Source organism: Glandiceps talaboti, chromosome 7 (assembly GCF_964340395.1).
Source record: "Glandiceps talaboti chromosome 7, keGlaTala1.1, whole genome shotgun sequence".
NCBI classification, from domain to species: domain Eukaryota; kingdom Metazoa; phylum Hemichordata; class Enteropneusta; family Spengelidae; genus Glandiceps; species Glandiceps talaboti.
The window spans coordinates 27,832,321-27,860,185 of record NC_135555.1 but is presented as its reverse complement, the minus strand read 5'-3'; the positions used below and the strand labels follow the sequence as shown (position 1 = coordinate 27,860,185).

General features: G+C 38.3%; 1 protein-coding gene across 8 annotated transcripts in view; it reads right to left on the bottom strand.

Annotated features, from left to right (window-relative positions):
* The window catches only part of LOC144437164 (protein FAN-like), a 288,538-nt gene that overhangs the window by 69,405 nt on the left and 191,268 nt on the right, over positions 1 to 27,865 (bottom strand). For 7 of the 8 annotated variants that reach the window (XM_078126034.1, XM_078126037.1, XM_078126035.1 and 4 more), the window contains 3 exons: positions 24,034 to 24,092; positions 23,376 to 23,511; positions 15,386 to 15,509 (listed from right to left, as the gene is read on the bottom strand). In XM_078126034.1, coding sequence (XP_077982160.1) covers positions 15,386 to 15,509; positions 23,376 to 23,511; positions 24,034 to 24,092 — 319 coding nt within the window. The remainder of the gene's footprint in view (positions 1 to 15,385; positions 15,510 to 23,375; positions 23,512 to 24,033; positions 24,093 to 27,865) is intronic. The other variant, XM_078126040.1, reaches the window with a different exon arrangement.

Sequence of the window (27,865 nt, the reverse complement as noted above, 5' to 3'; positions counted from 1 at the left end):
GGTCATCAAACTGCTATACTCGATATATACGGATTGCTAAGAAAGACATTCAGCAAGCACAAGTCAGCATGACACACACATAGAGTATTCTATATGCATCTGGAGGCCTCTAATCTACTTTCATTTGGTCTCCACTAACTTTAACTATCTTGGGGGCATTCGTTACATTTACTGCTCAGCATCCATTCCACTACTTTTGGGCCTTTTCCCCTTGTTCAATTACCACAATACAGAGGATGGTACGTCATCACCAGATTACATGTGTATACGTAAGGGGAGCACAGAAAATTGTCAGAATGTTTGTACTATGCATAATTTTCTACTTAGGCTCCTTCTAGCCTCAATCTAGTTCAAGCTGCGTTTGGAGAACATTGCTAAATTTGTCTCTGCCTACCGAGTCAATCCCACCCACCATCCCCATCACCACCTTCGTTTACTTGTTCTAAATCAGGCAGTTCTCTCAGACATGTTAATCGCATTTCTTTATCCTTGCAACATGTGGCTATACATGCCAGACATAACCTGTTCTAATGTAATTACCATTCGTTTTCCTGCAGATACTTTCAATCTGTTCTGTAAATCTTCTTTGGTTACTCAGCACTACCACAGTGACGGGCCTTTTCCCCTTGTTCAATTACCCCAATACAGTTTACAGTCAGCTGAAAACTAATCAATCAGCTCATTTCGAATACAAATTCATTCACCTACATGTAGCTATGTCTGCCGGGTCCTCCCCAGGTAGCTAGGATCAGACACCTGACGGGTCCTCCCCGGGTGCTCTTCTTGGCGTATTGTAAATTCTCCCCAGTACAAATTCAACCTAGCTATGTCTGCCGGGTCCTCCCCACGTAGCTAGTATACAGACGCCTGCCGGGTCCTCCCCAGGTGCTCTTCTCGGCTTACTGCAAATTACCCATGTACAATTCACCACCTAGCTATGTTTGCCGGGTCCTCCCCAGGTAGCTATGGTTACGACACCTGCCGGGTCCTTCCCGGGTGATCTTTTCGGTTTACTTATGTTTACATTCAGGAGCACACATAGGACCTATCTGCTGGGACCTCCCCAGGTAGCCTATACTCCTTACACCTGCTGGTGATCTTCCCAGCTGCAAGTGGTGCTGAGTAGCACTCAAGATAGCCAAAGTTTGTGTATGTATTTCGTTATTGATTTAACAAGTTAGTTTGTTACTAGGACATTAAAGCTCAATTTTTTTCTAGACACACTTGCCAGTCTCACTACTTCATTCTACATTCACACAAGGACAGTAACAGGTACCCAATATGTGGGTATAAACTAAAATTTAATATAGATTAAACAATTTTTTTACCTTCGCTGTCAACGAAAGCTGAAAGCGTAGCTTTAGGTATAGGTGGGTATTGAGGTATAGAGTATAGGTGAATCATTGGTGTCCGTCAACTTTTTATATTTTCATCATCTTCTCTGAAAGTGACAGTCAGAATTCTTCGATATTTGGTGTGCATGTTCCCTGGGGAGAGGCTATTCAGATTTGTTCATGCCAAGTTGATCTGTGCCATTTTCAATTTTTTATAATTTTTTTTCAAAAAATGATATTTTGATCATCTCCTCAAATACTACTCATCAGATTGCTTTGATATCTGGTGTGTTGATGCGCAGGGGGTAGCTTACTCAGATTTGTTAATTTCAAGTCAGCACATCTTTTCTATTTTTTATGATTTTTTTTGTAATTTAACAAAAAAAATTATATGTTAATGAGCATTGTGACCGACGCCATATTGGAAATCAGTCCACGAAACTTTAAGTAAACTGCCACTTTTCAAAAGACACTATTGATGTCAAACAAGCAATGTAATATGTGCTATAGTCATAATTCTATGCATCGTGCACCCAAATGACAAGTGTTTGTTCGAAACAAGGTTGTAAACTTCAAATCCAAATTTTGCACCCCTTCTATACAATCAGCCAGTCTGCAATACCCTCATTTGCATACAATCTATCCTCCAGATAGCGACACTTTGAATGGCTGCTCACAGGCCTTATTTTTCGGTATTTCAACTCGCCATAACTTTCACTAGAGGCCCATTTTAGATACTGAAAATGCCTAAACCTCAACTGACATCTCTTCTTTCGTGTCAGCAAAATAAATTTTGGCATTACATTTAGGAATACCGATTTACCGACGAATTCGGGACGCATAATTGAGGCCCTGAAATTACGACCCGGTTTTTCGCTCATAGTTTTCGCTCAATACGGACCGGAAAGTTTACAAATTTCACAAAAAGGTGGATTTATATGTGTTTTAAATAACCATGGCAAGTAAATTTAGTAGGATTGTTGTGTAACGGTCCCGACCGTTCAAGAATTTTCGGTAGAATATGACTGATTTGACCCGGAAGTTGTGATTAATTCTATATTGACGTATAATTTGGAGTGACAGTGAACTAGAATGAAGACAACTTGCGTAAGCAAGGCAAGGCATTCCAAGGTCATAAAGGCATGAGGGTTTAAACTGTGTTTATTGGTCGACAGTTTACATGTAAACACAGATAACGAGTGTTAGTTATCTGTGATGTATCGACATGAACATGTCTTGCCATTTCCAAAATGCAAATATTTGGCAAGTAAAAATAATTAAAATAATCACAACTTTAATTTGACTTCAGACTTTGCATTATGCATGTTTTACGTATCTTTCCCCGCTTTACATGTAAATCCGAAAAGGTTCTCTCTAGTCATGTCAGTGATTATACCGGGGCTGCTTTGAGTATGAGTGAGGTGAAGCATGTTGAGGTATTTTGTTGAATTATAAATATTGCGAAATGTCAAGTAAAAGGTTTAAATACAATGGAATGATGGAAAAAAATTGGCCGAGTCTGCTGACAGGTGCCGGTCACAAGACACTCTGTAAATTTAAATATTAGACGATGTTATGTCTACTACAAGTTGAATGTTGTTGACAATTAAGCTTATGGACAGTGTTTTTGGTAAATTGCCTCAAAATTATTTTAGATCCCTAGTTTATTTCATTAATTATTAAAATTTTCAAGGGTTAAAGCTGTACGACACTGGAATTATTTATAGCCAACCTCAAAAATCCTTTGTGTGTGTGTGTGTGTGTGTGTGTGTGTGTGTGTGTGTGTGTGTGTGTGTGTGCGTGCAAATTTTCCAGTCATTATTTTTCTGAGATTTTGTGTAATTTTCATAACAGTAATTTTTTTTTATAAAATGGTGACTATGGTATGAAAGTACAATATTTTACCAACTTTCTGTGTAAAATGTGTTTTATAGTGAGACATCATATGGAACCACTAACCAGTTTATTACATCGCTACCAAAATAAAAACTAAAAAGAACAGCGGAGCTATTCTGACCGGTAGGTCGCTTGTTTAAAGTTAAAATGCACTGTACAACATTTTACCCACAACTCTCTCTGATATGGAGTGTTGGACATCATCTCCTTGAAGTCAGACAAATCTCACCAGTGTATAGGGTTTTCTATAAACATTTTTTTTCCATTTTGCAAGCATAGAATTGCCACTGATGAGTTTCTGAATACCCATTTTCATCGGTTCTGGTATCAGTGATTTATTGTAGAAGGAGTAGCAATTTTAGGAATTTGTCAGCAGATTTTCTTGAAAGACATGAAGAATATTTGCGACGAAACTAAGGAAACTATGACTTTGCCAACGATATAGATTTATTTGAATAGGTATGACAAAAGAAATTTACATACTAAAACTCATCATACACACTGACTACCCAAGTTATTGACACTTTGACAGTGAAAAGTGTTTTATTCACAGCACATGCTTAATTTAGTTGTTAGTTCATTTTCATACAAAATTTAGAACTTTATTTTTGATTCCTAAGCGTTCTTTTGCTACATATTAATTAAACTTAATTACTATGCTTAAAATGTTGAAAAGTATAGATTATTGAAAAAGTTATAAAATAAGGAACCTCTAAGCATACCAATCAGAGAGAGTTGTGGGTAAGATATTGTACAGTGAAATGCTTAATTTATGGGTATGTCGTTCTAGTGATCCAGAACCGCTATTTTTATTACTACTAACACTTTCAGAAACATCTCACCAAGTTTCAGACTCATTGACCAAGTACTTTTTGAGATATAAGTTTTTGACTAAAAATTCACATTTTTACACCTAATTTGCATATCACTCATGAAATCATTGTATGCTTGATACTTCTTCGTCCATACATCTCTAGATGCATTCCCATTAAATTTCAGCTCAATCTGCTCAGTGTTTTTAAAATTATAGATTTATAACCAAAAAGACACATTTTTAGCCCTAATTTGCATATCACTGATGGGACATCATATCATGAACAATTCTTAATAAAAATACCCTGAATAATGTTTCACCCAAATATCAGCCCAATCTGCCCAGCTAGCAGTTTTTGAGTTTAAGTTTTTGACCAAAAATGACATCTTTTTACCCAAATCATAAACTGGTGGTAAGATCATTTTGATTTGAACAATTTCCCAACTAGACACCTAAGGTAATGGACCCACCAAATATCATGGCAATCAGTTTAGTGGTTTTCGACTTTAAGTTGTTTACACACACACACACACACACATATCCACACACACACACAGACGCCGGGCGATGCCTATAGCACTACTGAACCTCAGTCGACCGAAATTTGGTAGACATGTTTCGTAGGGTAATGGCAAGAACTGATTAGGTTTTGGTAAACATACCATGAATATTAATGAGCAATTTGCTTAATAAATGTTTTCAGTAATTAGGCTATATCTCGAGAGTGCAAGCTTCAAATTCAATATAATTTGGTACATATACATTTGGGATACCTAAGCGCATCTGTGCTGAAATTATTATCGATGTAGCTTAAGTTTCAGTTTTATAAGACATTGACAAGTTGCCTAAAGTGGTGTGACGATGCAAATTGTTAATTGTTCATGATTAGTTCTGCAGTAAACTCTTGTCTTCCCTGAAGTAGCAATTAATGTAGGGAGATTTATTTTTGTTTTCCCTTGGATCTGCAGTCTGCATTGGCTGGACAAACACAAGAAAAAAGAAGATCGAGGCAGGGTATTTAAGTGATGCAAACTCATCAGAAAACAATTCTTTTTTTTCTTGGCCTTTAAAATGCCTACCGTAAGATCTATGCTAAACATACAAAAGCTTCCCATTATCACATGTGTGTGATTGGCCATAAGATCGCATCTGGAGGCAATCATACTGGAGATTTCGCCTACATAACTTCATACCGTCTCTTCACTATTTCAAAATTGAAAATCTTGTTTTTACTTTTTTCGATAGTCGCGTGTATTTCTGTTTCTAAAAGCATGCATGAGGAGATTGTTGGTCAAACCAGGTCAATTTTCAACTTCCAGGTGAAATCAACAGCTTTCTACCAAAAATTCTTGCTGGAGAATTAGATTCGCCAAGATAAATCCATACCATCTCTTCTTCGATCAAAATTTAAATTCTTCTCTCTCTTTTTTTAAATATAAATCTTTCGCTACTAATGGCGAGTTTACTGCCAGAATGCATGCATTTATTCATATTAACATGTTATCACAACAATACAAATAAGATAAGTAAATGTTGTTACTGTGTAGCAATGTTGGGCAGTGTACTCAGCACTACTCAGTGGTTTAATTGGGTCAAATTTTCCCCAATTTTCCTGACATTGATTGGCTTTGTTCTAAACCGTTCAAAGTATTCAGGTTGCTTGTATTGAAAGGTATGTATCTCGAAATATATATTGATAAGTTTCTGTCCAGCTCTGAATGTTATATTTTAAGAAAACCAAACGAACTTGAGAACCATGGAAATTCACCTCATTGTGGCGTGCATCATGAAATTTTTTAACTGAGTGTTACATGAAGGGTATTGCCGCTGTAAACGAGTTGCATAGAATCAAAGTGTAGACCGGTACATGTATCATGCTTACCATAAAAGTATGTAAACTTTCTGTGTACTATGATATTACGACGGTTTGAATTGTGTTTATTATTTGCCGTGGAAACTAGTGTACATATCGCAGGTATGTAGGGGATCGCAAAGGCAGAGTGAAGTCAAGTCAAGCTTTCCTGTACTGAGAATAGGTAGTGGACATTTGAACAACTTTTTTGACAACTAACTTTTACTGGGACTTCAAAAATCACAGATATAGAGCTAAAATTCATTATGTTCAAATGATACCAATAGCAATCCATAATTTGTTCTGTATGCATGGGTAAATGTATGTATGTCTGTATGTATGCGTATCCCTGTAAATTTGAATAATTTCAATCCAAAAAGCCATTACACCTCTTCCACTATGTAAATAGATTGATATCAAAAAGTCATTCAGATTTCTTTTAGTTTGGCACACCTTTCTGCCAATTCAGGGGTATATCATGTACCTCAGACCAATAAAAATAGTTAGTGGTCTGAGCATGTACTAATAGCCTATGATAACAAGGTTGTTGCATTCCAGCAATTATTAATCTGATTATACTTAATTTCCATATCACTTAAAGGATGATCTTAATCTAAACACCACTAAGAACATTACATAGTTTTTTTTACCAAAAATCACAGTTTTTTACGCAAATCACACACCATGGTAAGATTATTTTTATTTGAACAATTTCCCAACTAGACACCCAAGGTAATACATCAATCAAGAAGTCATTGAAAATGACATAGTCCCCGCTATGATTGGGTTTTAAGGAACTGGCAGTTTATGTTGTCATTTTCTTGATATCACTATGATCACGCAACAACACTTGTGAACCTATTAAATCAAACAGGCTTAAATATGTTGTGTCTGCTCGTTGGACATGGAACATGCCTACTCATGTTGTGTCTCCTTGTTGGACATGGGACATGCCAACTCTTCAAGATGATGTGATGGAATAAACCATTCAACAATAAAGGATGGGTCAGGTACGGGGTGGGGGGGGGAGCTGTTCAAGCATGTCTGAGTTTATGCTTTGGACACGAAAACTGCATCAATAAAATCGCTGCCAGGCAGCCATATCAGATTGTATCACGACGAAAATGAATATGCATATGTATGTCATAGAACACTGTCCTAATACCAACTTTGAATGAGATCTGTTCAAGCATGTCTGAGTTAGGGGCGACATCGAAATCAAAAGCATCGTAATTACACGTCGTAACAAGTAAAGACGAGTAGCTACTAGTAGTTACGATGTACTACGGTGAATATTCATAAGTCTCAATGCATATTCATGAACGTTATTAATGAGCCCAAACTACGACCATTTACGCGTAGTCTTCATCGTGAAAAAAATAACGAAACAAAAAGATTTTCTTTCCTGTGCAAATCAGTTTCACGCTTACTTTTTTCAATGTTATTCATTCGATGCCTTCTATGGCATTCGTACAGTTGGCTAGTCAACTAAGTGTTTCAGATATATTCAGATGTTTACCTAATATGGCTTGCCTAAAAATACCTAAAAGAAGAATTTGTATTCGAAACGTCGGATTTTACATCTATTTATTCGGACTGCCTCACAAGTTCCTTATGCACTTCTCGGCTAGTCAACAAACATGTCGACCATTTTCGTCTGGCTGGTGAACGGTGCATTGATCGTGTTAGATTCGAGTCGCAGGATTCGTCAGTCGAATTCGAACATTGTCTACAAAAACAAATTAAAAACTAAACCTTGTCTCGCATTACTATATAGTTTGATTTGATTGATTTAGAAGTCACCTAAAAACGTTGTTTCTTCAAAATTTTGAGGAAAAACATCATTTATATAACGAAATTTCGGGCTACGAATAACTGAATACGTTCATCACTTGCGTCTCTATGTTTATCTACCAACATCATGCATCACACCACGTGTTGACGAACATTGCGATTTCTCAACTCAACCCCATCATTTAGGAATGTTACTGTACTGAGAAACATAAAAAATTAGTTGTTGTTTTAGAATATATAAAACAAATCCCGTTATTCGATGATATAAAAGTCAAAACTGCACTTCCGCAACTCGGAAATTCAACAGCATTTTTTGGCCCTACCATGGCCGCCAAGCGTGAGCTTGTAAGTTGTACAGTTAGTTTGTCGACTGTGCAAAAAACAAAAAGAAAGTCTAACTGCGATTGATGCTTTGAGTGTCACACAATTGTACGATAACATTCCTCAAAGATTTACTGTTAACCCAGGACTGTTACAATATTACGTCCATGCGTCCATCACAATAAATTTCGAATACATACCGTCATGTTCGTGAAAAGATTTACTGAATATTGAAACTTTGATTTCGTGCGTATCTTATTGGTTTTTTATGAATATCGCCCATGAACTTGCACTCATAAAAACATGTACAGTACTAGTTTCATCAGCACATTACTGGCTGGAGTACGTGGTTTTCTTTGACAATCGAAAATTATGACAAACTACGATCAACTACGATAGATGACGATGTCATCATTGGAAACACGGAAGGTGAGAATCACTATCTATTGTGTGTTGGCGATAAAAAATTACACGTATCTACGCTCAAAGACGACGTCTTTACGGGAAACAAAGAAAAGTGAGCTGATTATCTATTGTCAGTTATTCATGAACTTGAACAACTCATTACCTCCTGTTTCACGTAGTACATCGTAACTACTACTCGTCTTTACTCATTACGACGCGTAATTACGATGTGTTTGATTTCGATGTCGTCCCTTATGGCTTTGGATATGGAAAATTCGCAAACAAAATAGCTGATAGGCGGCCATTTTGGATCGTATCACGACAACAATAAATATGCACATGTATGTCATAGAACACTGTCCTAATACCAACTTTGAATGAGATCTGTTCAAGCATGTCTGAGTTATGGCTTTAGACAGGGAAAATTGCAAACAAAATGGCTGCTAGGCGGCCCATATTGGATCGCATCATGAAACAAATTGACGTGCATATGTATGCCACTGTATGTTGCCCCTGTACCAAGGTTGAAAAAAAGGTCCAGGCAACTCCAAGAAACGGCTCTGGATGGACGGACGGAGGGAACCCAATCCATAAGTCCCCGTCCCGGACTTCGTTCGGCGGGGACTAACTATCATGGCAGTTTTTGACTTTAAGTTTTTTACACACACACATACACACACACACACACACACACACACACACACACAGTGCACAGACACACACACAGACAAAGACAGACAGACTGACAGACAGACAGACAGACATGCCTAGAGCACTACTGACCCTAAGAAGTTCAGTTGTGCTAAAAAAAAAAACTACTGTATCTGAAAGTAAACTATTCAAATAAGCAATTTCATTACAAAGAATACATTGCATAGTCTAACTTACTGGTGAAATAAAAATGGATCAACTCAAAGTATGGCAAACACATAGACTATGGTAAGTACATTTATTGAAAATGCAGTAGGAAGAGTAAATAAAACTGTAAAAGCGAAACAGTCAACATTTCACATCAAAACTTCAAGTTTACTAGGAGTTTTGCTAATACCAGCACTTGACAAAAAAACTTTCAAATACAGTAATTACCATATTTAAACTGAATGCCTTCTGTAAGGGTACAGTCTTGCAATTTCAGGATTTATGCAAGAAATTTAGCTGTATATCTGTGATTTTTCAATGAAAGTTAGTTGTCAAAAATGTTGTTCAAATGCCCGCCTCCTATTCTCAGCACAGGAAAGCTTGTCATCCTTGACTTCACTCAGCTTTCGTGATCCCCTACATACCCGGGATATGCACACCCGTTTCCACGGCAAATAATAAACAAAATTCAAACCCACTTAACATTTCTATAATTAGGCATCAGAAACTTTAAATACTTCATGGTAAGCATCGTTACTAGTTTAACAACTTTAATACAGTGAAATGATATGGTATTATTGCCCTACTTCGTCACTGGGTAAAGTGTATTACATTGTCCTATTTCGACCGACAGATGTACCATCTGCTCCAAATCCAATAAGTTTCTGCTGCACTAACACAACCATCGGCATGTGCATGTTGAACTTCCTTCTGTCCCACCACAAGTTTACAAGTCGGTCTGTCTACTCGTTGCATGTAGACTATTTCACATTCCTTTAATCACTACGGGAAAATTGTCAAGATTTTGTTGAGTGGCACACCCTCACTGTACACTAATTATACAGAGATCAAGGTATAGGTCACCATTATTGATACATTGTCACAAAATTTTCTTCGTAGGCTAGGCTTGGTCTATTTTCCATATTTTGACCACACACATTTTGGTATAAATTATAGATTAATACACTTGATAAATATGTGAGAGTGTATTTATTTCCTGAGATAGTGAGCTAGATAAACAATTATGTACAAGCCTTGCAACAAACAGCGGTAGTTTGTTATCAGGAGAAATTGGAAAAGAACACAGTAAAAATACCGCGAATGGTATTGTAGCACACCTGTAGTTTTTACAAATGTTTATCCATATGCTAGTCCATGCTAACAATAGGTGTTCATTTGCTGAATGACTATCCAGTTGCTATCCAACCATGTTGCTATCTTTGTGATATATGCCATCATTTGGCTGTTGCTATCGGCATGGTCATGTTGCTAGATATATTAGCATACATTTTCTAATGTTTTTGTTCACTTATGTATGAATTCCTGATATTATCTTTTCAATATACATGATCATTTAACTGTTGCTATGGGCTTGATCTTGTTGCTAGGCAAATTTACAAACACTTTTAAAAGTTTATTCAATTGTCTATTAATCCTTGTTATCTTCGCAATATATGTGATCATTTGGGCGTGGTCTTGTTGCTAGGATTATTAGCACACATTTTGAATGTTTATTCATTTGTCTTTCAATTCCTGTCCTTACCTTTGCAATATACATGATTATTTGGTTGTTGCTATGGGCATGGTCTTGTTGCTAGGCAAATGTACACATTTTTGAATGTTTGTTATATTGTCTATTAATCGCTGTTAACTTTGTGAAATACACGACCGTTTGGCTGTTGCTATGGGTGTGGTCATGGGTGCTAGGGATATTTGCATATTTTTTTGAATGTTTACTCACTTGCCTACCAGATGATGTTATTTGACCAAAATATACTGCCTTTCGGTTGTTGCTAAAATATTTTGAAGAAAATCTGCAGAATAATACTTCTAGAAGTATCTCACCAAGTTTCAGTCTCATAGACCAAATACTTTTTGAGAGAGATATTTTCGACCAAAATTCACATTTTTACACCTAATTTGCATATTACTGATGAGATCATTATATGCTTAATATTTCTTCATCAATACACCAACAGATGCATCCTTGTTAAATTTCAGCTCAATCTGCTGAGTAGTTTTGGAATTATAGGTTTTTGACCAAAAAGATACATTTTTAGCCCTAATTTGCACATTACCAGGGGAATCATGTCATGAACAAATCTTAATTTACCCACATCTAAGAATGTCCCATCAAATTTCAGGCCAATCTGCTCAGCAGTTTTGGTGTTTAAGTTTTTTGACCAAAAATCACATTTTTTTAACCCAAAACCCACATCTCTGATGCATTCATTTTCATTTGAACAATTTCCCAACTAGACACCAGAAGTAACATGACCATCAAATATCAAAGCAATCGGTCCAGCAGTTTTTGACTTTAAGTTGTTTACACACACACACACACACACACACACACATCCACACAGACAGACAGACAGACAGACATACACTTTGCCATGCCTATAGCACTGCTGAACCTTCAGTTCAGTTATGCTAAAAAGGAGATGGTTTGAGGTCAATGTAATACTTCCTAAACTTCTAATCAAAAATCTAAAAATATACGATTTCTCTTTATTCATCTGTGCAGTAGTGTGTGAAATTTGAAAATGATATGTCCATATTTGACGAAATTGAAATGATGATAAATATTTCACCTGTTTGTGAACTCCGGGCCCCTTGTACACCTATTTTAAGGCCAAGAAAAAAAGAAGAATTGTTTTCTGGTGAGTGTGCATCACTTAAATACTCTGCCTCGATCTTCTTTTTTTCTTGTTTTTGTCCAGCCAATGCGTCGAGTGCAGATCCAAGGGAAACACAAAATAACTGCCTACATCAATTGCTGCTTCAGGGAAGACAACTGAAGAACTAATCATGAACAATTAACAATTTACTGAAATATGCCAATAAATTATTAAAACTTAAAGCTAAATCGATAATATTTTCAGGACAGTTGCACTTTCGGGTATCACAAATGTGTGTACCAAGTTATAATGGATTTGAAGAGTGTACTCTAGAGATATAGCCTAATTACCGAAAACCATTAATTACACGTATTGCTCATTAGTATTCATGGAATGTTTACTAAAATCTAATTAGTTCTTGCTATTACCCTAAAGATGGTAACCCCTTGTTGTGTTGATGGAAGTTGCAGGCAGGTTCTTGTATCTTCATAGTACGGAATGATAAATGTTGTCATGTATCGCACCATGGAGCTGTGGTTCGACCAATGACTTTCTGTGTGGAAAATGTCCAAATTCTCTGGAAATGCGTAGTTTGGGTGGCAACTATTGCTTTTCCCCTTAGTACAACAACTGTGGCAGTAGAAATCATGATGTGTGAATGGTTAGTGTGGCAGGCTTGGAATCTACAGGTTGTAGGTTCGAGCCCTGTCACTGCCTGCTGTTTGTTTCTGAGTGGCTAAAGTCCTTGGGCAAGATTTGAACCACGACTGTGCCTCAGTCAACCCAGCTGTATAATTGACCTGGTAGGATGTAGGTTGCAATGTGAAGGCTTTATTCACCATATCTGGCGGGATGTTGTATTCCCGGATGTTGTTGCTGATGCATTCTAAAAAACTAATTTCTGGAAAGTCTGCATCAGAGATTGTCATCTTCACTGCTTCTGCTTAATGTAGCCCATTTGCGCAAAAGAGATTTTGCCCCGTTGTAAGTTTGATATACCCACCAATCTCTTCCAGGAGATTTCTACTTTCACTGAGAACGCCGCCTCTGCCAATCCTGATGCTGACTGAAGAATTTACTACACCACCCTTGAGTAGGATATGCCAGATGACTGTCTGAACTTTTGCATCAAGTTCCTTACCAAGCAGTACAGGCTGGCCTCAGGAAGTGTTCTCTTTCCCATGTTTAACATCTTTCAGGTATGCTGTCTTCATGCCCTTAACCGCGTGCTCTCTCTCAGATTGGGTTATCAAGTTCTTTGCTGAACTTATGTACAGCATTCATCACACCATTGTTGACTGCATACTTGGCAATCTTTGCTTTCATTTCTTGATTGTAATGCTGGTAATTTGCGCTTACGTGAAACATTGGAAATTTCTTTGTTGATTGTTCCTATCATGGTTTCTGCTGGCAAATGGTAATCTTGTATGTCACTGTCATTGTTTGGCTTGAACAGACCAAGTTCACTAGGCGTGGGATATTTCTTAAACCAAGCGATGTAGAGACATACTGCTAATGTAGTATATATGGTTGTAGTAGAATTGCAATGGAGTAGATATTGTAGGGGAACATTTCAGAATAGGTGGGGAAGGCAGATTTTTCATTTTTTTTTTTTTTTTTTTCATATATGAGTATTTAGTTCAAGTAGTTATGTTTTCCGTTGTTTTCCAAATGGTCTGTTATTTATTTCTTCCTATCATATGTACAGCCATTACAGATTGGAAGAACAGTTTTATATTGTCTTTTTAAGTTGATGTCAGTTTCCGCATCCACTATTTTCGTGAGACTTCACAATTTTTGTGATTTTATTATGTTTTTCTATGTAAAAAAAGTTTAGAGGTGGGGGTCGGGTAACTGGAACCAAACATTTCTAGTTAGGCCTAAACATTGTGACATGAGTTTCTGCTGAGTTGGCATGTGGCCACATCAGTTACAAAATAGAAATGTGTCTTGGTAATTGTCAATTGAACACATTAATTAGCTGGCAACTTCGGTTAGTTCAAGCTGTCCTGGAAATTCCTGCGATTTGCCCTTATCAGGTAGCGGCCATATTGGAATGATAACAAGGCGGATAATGCATAAGTACCGAACAAACAAACAATTGCCCATACAATAACACATGCGACATAGACAACAGCACATGGCTTTGTTTATAAACATACCTCATTCATAAATTTCGGCTGTATGACCTCAAGTTTTGACTTTAGCGGATTCCTTTGTCTATATTCACATAATCCTTTGCATATCAATGGCTTGGCAACAGTGTACGCTATCAGAAGAAGCACACTGAGACTGACACAGTGACAAGTGAAGTTTAGGTAAGTTATTGCCAATGTCTAGTCATCTAGGTTTACTACGATCTGTCAGCTGTCACTTAAATATTTGGTTTGATTTCCAATTAACTATGTTAAATTTACCACCTAAATGTCGAATAAAAATGCATGTAAATGAAAGATATCATCGTACCATTGTTGTGTGTTGTTATGTAGTAATGACAAAAGGTATTCGCCAGGAGTTTTTTTTTTTATGTCCTCTCGACCGAAGATTGCATTCCCAATGGAAAACAAATATATGGCGAGACGGAGGAATGCAGTTCAAGGTAGATTTTTCGTAATTGGTATCATTCAAACTATAAATTATCGTACCTTGGGATAATTTAATTAATATTCTTACCTTCTCATTATTTTTCAATTTGCCTGTATATATTATCTTCATATTATACTACTTTCCAAGTAGGTTATTATGTGCCTTGCTTTCATTAAATTGTTTATTTACACTAAAACAGATTTCTAAAGCCAAGAAAGTGTGTGAGGTACATTTTTTAAAGAATGACATGATCACTCAACGTTCTGGAAGGAAGGTGTTGTTGAAGACTGCTGTCCCTGCAATTTTTGACTGGAGTGGACGTTCAGTATCCAGAAGGCAACCACATCAGAGAACTATCTATACCCCTGGGAAGCACTATCTATACCTCCTGGGAAGCACTATCTATACCCCTGGGAAGCACTATCTATACCCCCTGGGAAGCACTAGCTATACCCTTGGGAAGCACTATCTATACCTCCTGGGAAGCACTATCTATACCCCCTGGGAAGCACTATATACCCTGGGAAGCACTATCTATACCCCTGGGAAGCACTATCTATACCCCTGGGAAGCACTATCTATACCCCCTGGGAAGCACTAGCTATACCCTTGGGAAGCACTATCTATACCCCTGGGAAGCACTATCTATACCCCTGGGAAGCACTATCTATACCTCCTGGGAAGCACTATCTATACCTCTGGGAAGCACTATCTATACCCCTGGGAAGCAGTATCTATACCCCTGGGAAGCACTATCTATACCCCTGGGAAGCACTATCTATACCCCTGGGAAGCACTAGCTATACCCCATTGAAACATTATTTACACCATGTGTGACAAACAGATTATTTTGTAATAAAGATTCAAAAAATCCACATGCAAACAAGAATATCAATAGATATACCTTGATAGTGGAATCCCAGGAAGCAGTTACTAGGAGATTATTCTCCCACCATATACTAGATACTGCATCATCATGTGCCTGGATGGTATCAACTGCTCTACCATAATCTATGGAGTACAGGTATCTGAAGTACACAGAAAAAGTCAAACAATACAGAAACATTTGGTTTACACATCATGTAAATGGATATGAAATAGCAGTAATAGAGTTAACTTATTCAAATCTAGTTTTTGAAGCAACTAAGTAGCTTTCAACCAGATGTCATCAGTGTAATGATGTTATACCGTGTGGTCAGGTGACCTCATACTGGAATTACCTCACAGCACACAATTGTAAATCGGTAGGAGATTATATCCACAGTCACAGGTGAAGTATGGCCTTACTACATAGCACAACACCACTACGTAACACTGATGACATCTGAGTGATTTCGATGAAGTTACGTAGTCGTTTCAAAAAATAGATTCCAATGAGGTATTTTTTACTGTTGCTACAACTATGTATCAGATTATTAAAAAGTGAATGCCTCCTGTAAGGGCAAAATCATAGATGTTTGGGCCTTCGCACATGTTGAAATGTAAAATTCTAGACTATAGATTTTATACATGATATACTACTTTCTAAAGCATGTTGTCACATTAGTCATTCCAAAGGTGATAATAAAATTGTCTACAAAGTTGGCAAAATTTCGGGCCAATCGTAATTTTGTCCAAGGAAAAGGAAGAGCTCGTTTGTTAGCAACAATATGATCTGAAGCAGACTTTGTTATGGAACAGTGAAAGTACAGGGAAAAAACAGAATATCCATACATCTAAAACAATTAGTTCCTGTCATCAATGAATAAATTTCTAGGCTAAATTTTAATGGACAATTGATGGTCAGAGACTTTGTTGCAATGGCAATATAGTTGGTTTATTTATAGACACAGAATTTCCAGTTATCTTTTTAATAAAACACCTGGTCCAATGGTGTTGTAGCACAAGTCTAAAATTTGTGATATTCAAAAAAAAAAAAAAGCGCCAATGACGTTGTAGCATAAACTGTACAGTTAACAAGTCATTGAGAATGACAAATTCCCCGCTATGATTGGGTTTTAAGGAATTATCACTACTCTGATCACGCAACAACACTTGTGAACCTAACTCAAACAGACTTATTGGATCGTATCATGAAAGAAATTGACGTGCATATGTATGTCATTGTATGTTGCCCCTGTACTAAGTTTGAAAAAAATCGGTCCAGGCATCTCCAAGAAACGGCTGTGGACGGACGGACAGATGGACAGATGGACAGACGGACGCACGGACAGACGGAACCCCATCCATAAGTCCCCGTCCCGGACTTCGTCCGGCGGGAACTAAAAATGTTTAGCCACATGCTGATCCATGCTCAAGATAAGTGTTCATTTGCTGAATGATTATCCAGTAGCCAATCCAGCCCTGTTGTTATCTTTCCAATACACATGATCATTTGGCTGTTGCTATGGGCATTGGTCATGTTACTAGACATGGAATCTATTTTTTGTTGCATATATTTTTTGAAAGTTCATTCACTTGTCTATGAATCCCTGACATTATCTTTGCGATATACATCATCATATGGCTGTTATGGATGTGGTCTTGTTGATATATATTTGCATGCAGTTTTTTAATGCTTATTCATTTGTCTATTAATCCCTGTTGTTATCTTTTGCAATATGTGTGATCATTTGGCTGTTGCCATGGGCGTGGTTTTGTTGCTAGGCACACTTACATACATTTTTTGAATGGTTTATTCACTTGTCTATTAATAACTTGTTATCTTTGCAATATATGTGATCATTTGGTTGTTGCTATGGGCGTGGTCTTGTTGCTTGGCACATTTGCATACATTTTTTGAATGTTTATTCATTTGTCTTTCTATTCCTGTTGTTATCTTTGCAATATACATGATTATTTGGCTGTTGCTATGGGCGTGGTCTTGTTGCTAGGCAAATTTGCATACATTTTTTGAATGTTTATTCAATTGTCTATTAATCCCTGTTGTTATCTTTGTGAAATACACGACCGTTTGGCTGTTGCTATAGGCGTGGTCATGGTTGCTACAGTATTTGCATACATTTTTTGAATGTTTATTCATTTCCCTACCATATGATGTTGTTATTTGACCAAAATATACTGCCATTTGGTTGTTGCTAAGGGCGTGGACATGGTTGCTAGGGCCAATTTTGTCAAAATGTTTTGAAGAATAACATGCAGAAACATCTCACCAAGTTTCAGACTCGGTGACCAAGTACTTTTTGAGATATAAGTTTTTGACCAAAAATGAACATTTTTACACCTAATTTGCATATCACTCATGGAATCATGGTATGCTTAATATTTCTTTGTCCATACATCACTAGATACATTCCCATTAAATTTCAGCCCAATCTGCTCAGTAGTTTTGGAATTATAGATTTTTAACCAAAAAGACACATTTTTAGCCCTAATTTGCATATCACTGATGGAATCATCCCGTCATGGACAAATCTTACTTTACATCCCCTTAAGAATGTTCCCACCAAATTTCGCACCAATCTGCCCAGTAGTTTCTGAGTTTAAGTTTTTTGACCAAAAATCACATTTTTGGACCCAAATCACACATCTGTGATGCGATCATTTTGATTTGAACAATTTCCCAACTAGACACCCTAGGTAATGGACCCACCAAATATCATGGCAATCGGTTCAGCAGTTTTTGAGTTTAAGTTGTTTACACACATACATACACACACACACACACACAGACAGACAGACAGACAGACAGACAGACAGACGCCGGGCGATCCCTATAGCACTACTGAACCTCAGTTCAGTTGTGCTAAAAAACAAGAATAAATATGCTGTAGGTCAAAGACCTGTTTATAGATGGATACTACGATGTAGGTAAATTTGTAGGTATATAAGGTCAAAATTGAGTGATACTCCATAGATATTACAATCTGTCGCATTTAATGGCAAAGTTATTTGCAACTAGAGACTTCAATAAAGGAAGCAGAAATAAAGGTAACTGTCAAATTTGAAAGAAAAAATATTTGTAATCTCTGATCTTGGATTATTTATATTGCAGTTTTTACCCCTATTTCTGCAAATGTAAAAATTAGATTTATACTCAAGAAGGATGCGTTTATGTCGCCATTACAAATAAAGAAGCAGTTCCTTTTTCAAGTTGTACAAATCTTGCAATATACTCCCACAGAAAGGTATATTTGCCACCCAAATGGGTCACTAAGGTATATTTGCTGCCCAAATGAGTCACTAAGGTATATTTGCCACCCAAATGGGTCACTAAGGTATATTTGCCACCCAAATGAGTCACTAAGGTATACTTGCCACCCAAATGGGTCACTAAGGTATATTTGCCACCCAAATGAGTCACTAAGGTATATTTGCCACCCAAATGGGTCACTAAGGTATACTTGCCACCCAAATGGGTCACTAAGGTCTACTTGCCACCCAAATGAGTCACTAAGGTATATTTGCCACCCAAATGGGTCACTAAGGCATATTTGCCACCCAAATGGGTCACTAAGGTATATTTACCACCCAAATGAGTCACTAAGGTATATTTGCCGCCAAAACGGATCATTAATTTGCCACCCAAATGAATCACTAAGGTATATTTGCCACCCAAATGGGTCACTAAGGTATATTTGCCAACCAAATGGGTCACTAGGGTATATTTGCCACCCAAATGGGTCACTGAGGTATATTTGCCACCCAAATGAGTCACTAAGGTATATGTGCCACCCAAATGAGTCACTAAGGTATATTTGCCACCCAAATGGGTCACTAAGGTATACTTGCCACCCAAATGGGTCACTAAGGTATATTTGCCACCCAAATGAGTCACTAAGGTATACTTGCCACCAAAATGGGTCACTAAGGTATATTTGCCACCCAAATGAGTCACTAAGGTATATTTGCCACCCAAATGGGTCACTAAGGTATACTTGCCACCCAAATGGGTCACTAAGGTATACTTGCCACCCAAATGAGTCACTAAGGTATACTTGCCACCCAAATGGGTCAGTAAGGTATATTTGCTACCCAAATGGGTCACTAAGGTATATTTGCCACCCAAATGGGTCACTAAGGTATACTTGCCACCCAAATGAGTCACTAAGGTATACTTGCCACCCAAATGCGTCACTAAGGTATACTTGCCACCCAAATGGGTCACTAAGGTATATTTGCCACCCAAATGGGTCACTATGGTATATTTGCCACCCAAATGGGTCACTAAGGTATATTTGCAGCCCAAATGAGTCACTAAGGTATACTTGCCACCCAAATGAGTCACTAAGGTATATTTGCTGCCCAAACGGATCATTAATTTGCCACCCAAATGAGTCACTAAGGTATATTTGCCACCCAAATGGGTCACTAAGGTATATTTGCCACCCAAATGAGTCACTAAGGTATATTTGCCACCCAAATGGGTCACTAAGGTATATTTGCCACCCAAATGGGTCACTAAGGTATATTTGCCACCAAAATGAGTCACTAAGGTATATTTGCCATCAAAATGAGTCACTAAGGTATATTTGCCACCCAAATGTGTCACTAAGGTATACTTGCCACCCAAATGAGTCACTAAGGTATATTTGCCGCCCAAACGGATCATTAATTTGCAACCCAAATGAGTCACTAAGGTATATTTGCCACCCAAATGGGTCACTAAGGTATATATGCCACCCAAATGAGTCACTAAGGTATATTTGCCACCCAAATGGGTCACTAAGGTATACTTGCCACCCAAATGGGTCACTAAGGTATACTTGCCACCCAAATGAGTCACTAAAGTATACTTGCCAGCCAAATGAGTCACTAAGGTATACTTGCCACCCAAATGGGTCACTAAGGTATACTTGCCACCTAAATGGGTCACTAAGGTATATTTGCTGCCCAAATGAGTCACTAAGGTATATTTGCCACCCAAATGTGTCACTAAGGTATACTTGCCACCCAAATGGGTCACTAAGGTATACTTGCCACCCAAATGAGTCACTAAGGTATATTTGCCACCCAAATGAGTCACTAAGGTATATTTGACACCCAAATGGGTCACTAAGGTATATTTGCCACCCAAATGGGTCACTAAGGTATACTTGCCACCCAAATGGGTCACTAAGGTATACTTGCCACCCAAATGAGTCACTAAAGTATACTTGCCACCCAAATGAGTCACTAAGGTATACTTGCAACCCAAATGGGTCACTAAGGTATACTTGCCACCTAAATGGGTCACTAAGGTATATTTGCCACCCAAATGGGTAACTAAGGTATATTTGCCACCCAAATGGGTCACTAAGGTATACTTGCCACCCAAATGAGTCACTAAGGTATACTTGCCACCCAAATGGGTCACTAAGGTATACTTGCCACCCAAATGGGTCACTAAGGTATACTTGCCACCCAAATGGGTCACTAAGGTATATTTGCCACCCGAATGGGTCACTAAGGTATACTTGCCACCCAAATGGGTCACTAAGGTATATTTGCCACCAAAACGAGTCACTAAGGTATACGTGCCACCCAAATGAGTCACTAAGGTATACTTGCCACCCAAATGGGTCACTAAGGTATACTTGCCACCCAAATGGGTCACTAAGGTATATTTGCCACCCAAATGAGTCACTAAGGTATATTTGCCACCCAAATGGGTCACTAAGGTATATTTGCCACCCAAATGAGTCACTAAGGTATACTTGCCACCCAAATGGGTCACTAAGGTATACTTGCCACCCAAATGGGTCACTAAGGTATACTTGCCACCCAAATGGGTCACTAAGGTATATTTGCCACCAAAACGAGTCACTAAGGTATACGTGCCACCCAAATGAGTCACTAAGGTATACTTGCCACCCAAATGGGTCACTAAGGTATACTTGCCACCCAAATGGGTCACTAAGGTATATTTGCCACCCAAATGAGTCACTAAGGTATACTTGCCACCCAAATGAGTCACTAAGGTATACTTGCCACCCAAATGGGTCACTAAGGTATAGTTGCCACCCAAATGGGTCACTAAGGTATATTTGCCACCCAAATGGGTCACTAAGGTATACTTGCCACCCAAATGGGTCACTAAGGTATACTTGCCACCCAAATGAGTCACTAAGGTATACTTGCCACCCAAATGAGTCACTAAGGTATACTTGCCACCCAAATGGGTCACTAAGGTATACTTGCCACCCAAATGAGTCACTAAGGTATACTTGCCACCCAAATGGGTCACTAAGGTATACTTGCCACCCAAATGGGTCACTAAGGTATATTTGCCACCCAAATGGGTCTCTAAGGTATACTTGCCACCCAAATGAGTCACTAAGGTATACTTGCCACCCAAATGGGTCACTAAGGTATACTTGCCACCCAAATGGGTCACTAAGGTATACTTGCCACCCAAATGGGTCACTAAGGTATATTTGCCACCCAAACGAGTCACTAAGGTATACTTGCCACCCAAATGAGTCACTAAGGTATATTTGCCACCCAAATGAGTCACTAAGGTATATTTACCACCCAAATGAGTCACTAAGGTATATTTACCACCCAAATGAGTCACTAAGGTATACTTGCCACCCAAATGGGTCACTAAGGTATACTTGCCACCCAAATGAGTCACTAAGGTATACTTGCCACCCAAATGAGTCACTAAGGTATATTTACCACCCAAATGAGTCACTAAGGTATACTTGCCACCCAAATGGGTCACTAAGGTATACTTGCCACCCAAATGGGTCACTAAGGTATATTTGCCACCCAAATGAGTCACTAAGGTATACTTGCCACCCAAATGAGTCACTAAGGTATACTTGCCACCCAAATGAGTCACTAAGGTATATTTGCCACCCAAATGAGTCACTAAGGTATACTTGCCACCCAAATGGGTCACTAAGGTATATTTGCCACCCAAATGGGTCACTTTTTCACGATTGAATCCTTAGGCATAGGTCAACTTTTGGTCTGAAAATTCACAAATCATCGGTCCATAACTTTGGCAACAACCTCATGCTTTAGAATCCCACATCAGAACAAGGCGACTAAGTAGAAGATTTTCAATGAGAAATCCCCAACAATGGGTCTTGTTATTACAATTGCCTTATATACATGGGTCAATGTTTTCAGTGTGGGTCCTGTCTAAAAATTTGAAGTAACATGTGGTACTGGTAGTGGCAAGCTGTGGATAGAAAGTATCTATTCATCCAAATGTCCACTCTGTCATTTCTGTAGAATAAACAAACTTAGGCCATGACCAAATTCAAATAGGAATTAGAATTTTCAAATTAACATTGAAGGCATGTTTCCATTTGGCCAGAAAAAATCACTCACATGCTAGAAACGTCAGTTTACTGATTTGTAGTGACAGTAGAAAATTAGAAAAGAGAAGTAACACAAAAACATACTAAGATTATCAATTGAAGAGTGGAAATCAAATTTGGAAATCAACCTTATTTCAAATTCCTTTATTGAAGTTTATATTAGAAAATAACTTGGCCACTAAATGCAATAGATTATTACAATGAAGTACCAGGTCCTTCTATGGTATGTGAATGAAAGCATGTTTTGATCCATGTAAAACTCTTTCTTTTCTGTGAAGTCATGGTCAATCATTACAGTGGCCAGTTTGAAATCTGTAAGTTGATCATAGAATCTTATCACTGTAGGTGAGTGATGCTCCACAGAAAATGTTATCAACTACCTACTATGTGATAGAGAGTATGTTTAACTATTGCTATAAACTACCACAGTTATATATTTCTGTTAAGTCTACAAGTTGTCGGTTTGAGCCTAGTAATTGACGTTTGTTTCTAAATGGTTCAAGTCTTTGGGCAAGATTTGAGCCACAATTGTGCCTCAGTCATTAAACCGAGCTGTATTTTTGGGACCTGGTAGGATAGAAATTGCTATGTGAATGCTTCCAGAAGCTGTAGTGCATAATTGAAACTAGTACTTATACTAACACATTGTTATCCCAGCCACCTACAAGGATAGTTTTATCATCCGGCATTATTGACAGGGACGATAATGCCATGTTGGATAAATTCACACTGCGCAGTTGGCGCTGGTCTTCCAAAGAATATATCTTCAACATGGTATCTGTAAAATTAAACCAGACAATATCTCAGTGGTCTGGTCTCTTTGCATTCTTTGTTATTTTCACAAGAGGGCTTGACGTCATATTTCTACTTTGTAGTCACTTAGTACATTAAGTCCTGGGGTATAACTATCCTTTACTGAGGGTACAGTTTTTGAGATTTACAAACTAAAACTAAAACCATGTCTTGAAGCAGATAACTATTTTGATATTATTTAGATACTAACATACTTTTAAAATGTCCCAGATAATAGCATTTTAACAAAAGGGATTTCAATCAGATAACAAAAGAGCTTTGTGTCCTTTTCAGTAAGAACTATGATCTAGTGAAAGTTTTCAATAACTTGCTTTTCTGTTTTTGAATGAGAAGTTGGTAGACATATAACTGTTACAAAATTGTGCACAACTTTAAACTTTTATTCCCTTGAACATCACAGACATCACATACTGCATATCAACTTGAAGATAAACATAATTTACTTATTAAAAAAATGGGTGGAAAAATGTTGTGTAATTATTGTCACCTTGAGATGCAGAGAAGATATTCTTACAGCCATCAGATAATTTGACACACATCACAGAGCTGTAAAGTGTAAGGAGAATTAGCAGCTATCATGACGAAGTTAATATGACCATGGCACACCTTGTTTTGCAAACAATTAAAGATAGACACAAAAAAAACTAATTGTGGTGGCATGTAGATGGCTACATAAATGAAATGGGTGCTAGCAATGCTGAGGTGACATGACCACCCTAACCCTGTAGTGTGGATATGATCTAACCCTGTAATGTGGATATGATCTAACCCTGTAATGTGGATATGACCACCCTAACCCTGTAATGTGGATATAATCACCCTAATCCTGTAATGTGGATATGATCTATTAACCCTGTAATATGGATATGATCAACCTAACCCTGTAATGTGGATATGATCACCCTAACCCTGTAATGTGGATATGATCACCCTAACCCTGTAATGTGGATATAATCACCCTAACCCTGTAATGTGGATATGATCTAACCCTGTAATGTGGATATAATCACCCTAATCCTGTAATGTGGATATGATCTAACCCTGTAATGTGGATATGATCACCCTAACCCTGTAATTTGGATATGATCTAACCCTGTAATATGGATATGATCACCCTAACTCTGTAATGTGGATATGATCACCCTAACCCTGTAATGTGGATATGATCACCCTAACCCTGTAATGTGGATATAATCACCCTAACCCTGTAATGTGGATATAATCACCCTAACCCTCTAATGTGGATATGATCACCCTAACCCTGTAGTGTGGATATGATCTAACCCTGTAATGTGGATATGATCTAACCATGTAATGTGGATATGATCACCCTAACCCTGTAATGTGGATATAATCACTATAACCCTGTAATGTGGATATAATCACCCTAACCCTGTAATGTGGATATAATCACCCTAACCCTGTAGTGTGGATATGATCACCCTAACCCTGTAGTGTGGATATGATCTAACCCTGTAATGTGGATATGATCTAACCATGTAATGTGGATATGATCTAACCCTGTAATGTGGATATAATCACCCTAACCCTGTAATGTGGATATGATCACTCTAACCCTGTAATGTGGATATGATCTAACCCTGTAATGTTGATATGATCACCCTATAACCCTGTAATGTGGATATGATCACCCTAACCCTTTAATGTGGATATGATCACTCTAACCCTGTAATGTGGATATGATCTAACCCTGTAATGTTGATATGATCACCCTATAACCCTGTAATGTGGATATGATCACCCTAACCCTTTAATGTGGATATGATCACCCTAACTCTGTAATGTGGATATGATCACCCTCACCCTGTAATGTGGATATGATCACCCTAACCCTGTAGTGTGGATATGATCACCCTAATCCTGTATTGTTGATATGACCACCCTAATCCTGTAATGTGGATATGAACATCCTAACCCTGTAGTATGGATATGATCTAACCCTGTAATGTGGATATGATCACCCTAACCCTGTAATGTGTATATGACCACCCTAACCCTGTAGTATGGATATGATCTAACCCTGTTATGTGGATATAATCACCCTAACCCTTAATGTGGATATGATCACCCTAACCCTTAATGTGGATATGATCACCCTAACCCTGTAATGTAGATATGATCACCCTAACCCTGTAATGTGGATATGATCACCCTAACCCTGTAGTGTGGATATGATCACCCTAATCCTGTAGTGTGGATATGACCACCCTAACCCTGTAATGTGGATATGATCACCCTAACCCTATAGTGTGGATATGATCTAACCCTGTAATGTGGAAATGATCACCCTAACCCTGTAATGTAGATATGACCACCCTAACCCTGTAATGTGGATATGCATGACCACCCTAACCCTGTAATGTGGATATGACCACCCTAACCCTGTAGTGTGGATATGACCACCCTAACCCTGTAGTGTGGATGACCACCTTAACCCTGTAGTGTGGATATGACCACCCTAACCCTGTAGTGTGGATATGATCTAACCCTGTAATGTGGATATGATCACCCTAACCCTGTAATGAGGATATGACCATCCTAACTCTGTAGTGTGGATATGATCTAACCCTGTAATGTGGATATGATCACCCTAACCCTGTAATGAGGATATGACCATCCTAACTCTGTAGTGTGGATATGATCTAACCCTGTAATGTGGATATGATCACCCTAACCCTGTAATGTGGATATGACCACCCTAACCCTGGAATGTAGATATGACCACCCTAACCCTGTAGTGTGGATATGATCTAACCCTGTAATGTGGATATGATCACCATAACCCTGTAATGTGGATATAACCACCCTAACCCTGTAATGTGGAGATGACCACCCTAACCCTGTAGTGTGGATATGATCTAACCCTGCAATGTGGATATCATCACCCTGTAATGTGGATATGATCTAACCCTGTAATGTGGATATGATCACCCTAACCCTGTAATGTGGATAAGACCACCCTAACACTGTAACGTGGATATGACCACCCTAACCCTATAATGTGGACATGACCACCCTAACCCTGTAGTGTGGATATGATCTAACCCTGCAATGTGGATATCATCACCCTGTAATGTGGCGGTTTTGATCACCCTGTAATGTGGATATGATCACCCTGTAATGTGGATATGAACTAACCCTGTAATGTGGATATGATCTAACCCTGTAATGTGGATATGATCTAACCCTGTAATGTGGATATGATCACCCTGTAATGTGGATATGATCACCCTATAATGTGGACATGACAACCCTAACCATGTAGTGTGGATATGATCTAACCCTGTAGTGTGGATATCATCGCCCTAACCCTCTAATGTGGATATGATCTAACCCTGTAATGTGGATATGATCTAACCCTGTAATGTGGATATGATCACCCTAACCCTGTAATATGGATATGATCACCCTAACCCTGTAGTGTGGGACCACCCTAACCCTGTAATGTGGATATAATCACCCTAATCCTGTAATGTGGATATGATCACCCTAACCCTGTAGTGTGGATATAATCACCCTAACCCTGTAATGTGGATATGATCACCCAAACACTGTAATGTGGATATAATCACCCTAACACTGTAATGTGGATATGATCACCGTAACAGTATAGTGTGGATATGATCTAACACTGTAGTATGGATATCATCGCCCTAACCCTGTAATGTGGATATAATCTAACCCTGTAATGTGGATATGACCACCCTAACCCTGTAATGTGGATATGACCACCCGAACCCTGTAATGTTGATATGATCACCCTATAACCCTGTAATGTGGATATGATCACCCTAACCCTTTAATGTGGATATGATCACCCTAACTCTGTAATGTGGATATGATCACCCTCACCCTGTAATGTGGATATGATCACCCTAACCCTGTAGTGTGGATATGATCACCCTAATCCTGTAGTGTGGATATGACCACCCTAACCCTGTAATGTGGATATGACCACCCTAACCCTGTAGTATGGATATGATCTAACCCTGTAATGTGGATATGATCACCCTAACCCTGTAATGTGTATATGACCACCCTAACCCTGTAGTATGGATATGATCTAACCCTGTTATGTGGATATAATCACCCTAACCCTTAATGTGGATATGATCACCCTAACCCTAATGTGGATATGATCACCCTAACCCTGTAATGTGGATATGATCACCCTAACCCTGTAATGTGGATATGATCACCCTAACCCTGTAGTGTGGATATGATCACCCTAATCCTGTAATGTGGATATGATCACCCTAACCCTGCAGTGTGGATATAATCACCCTAACCCTAGTGTG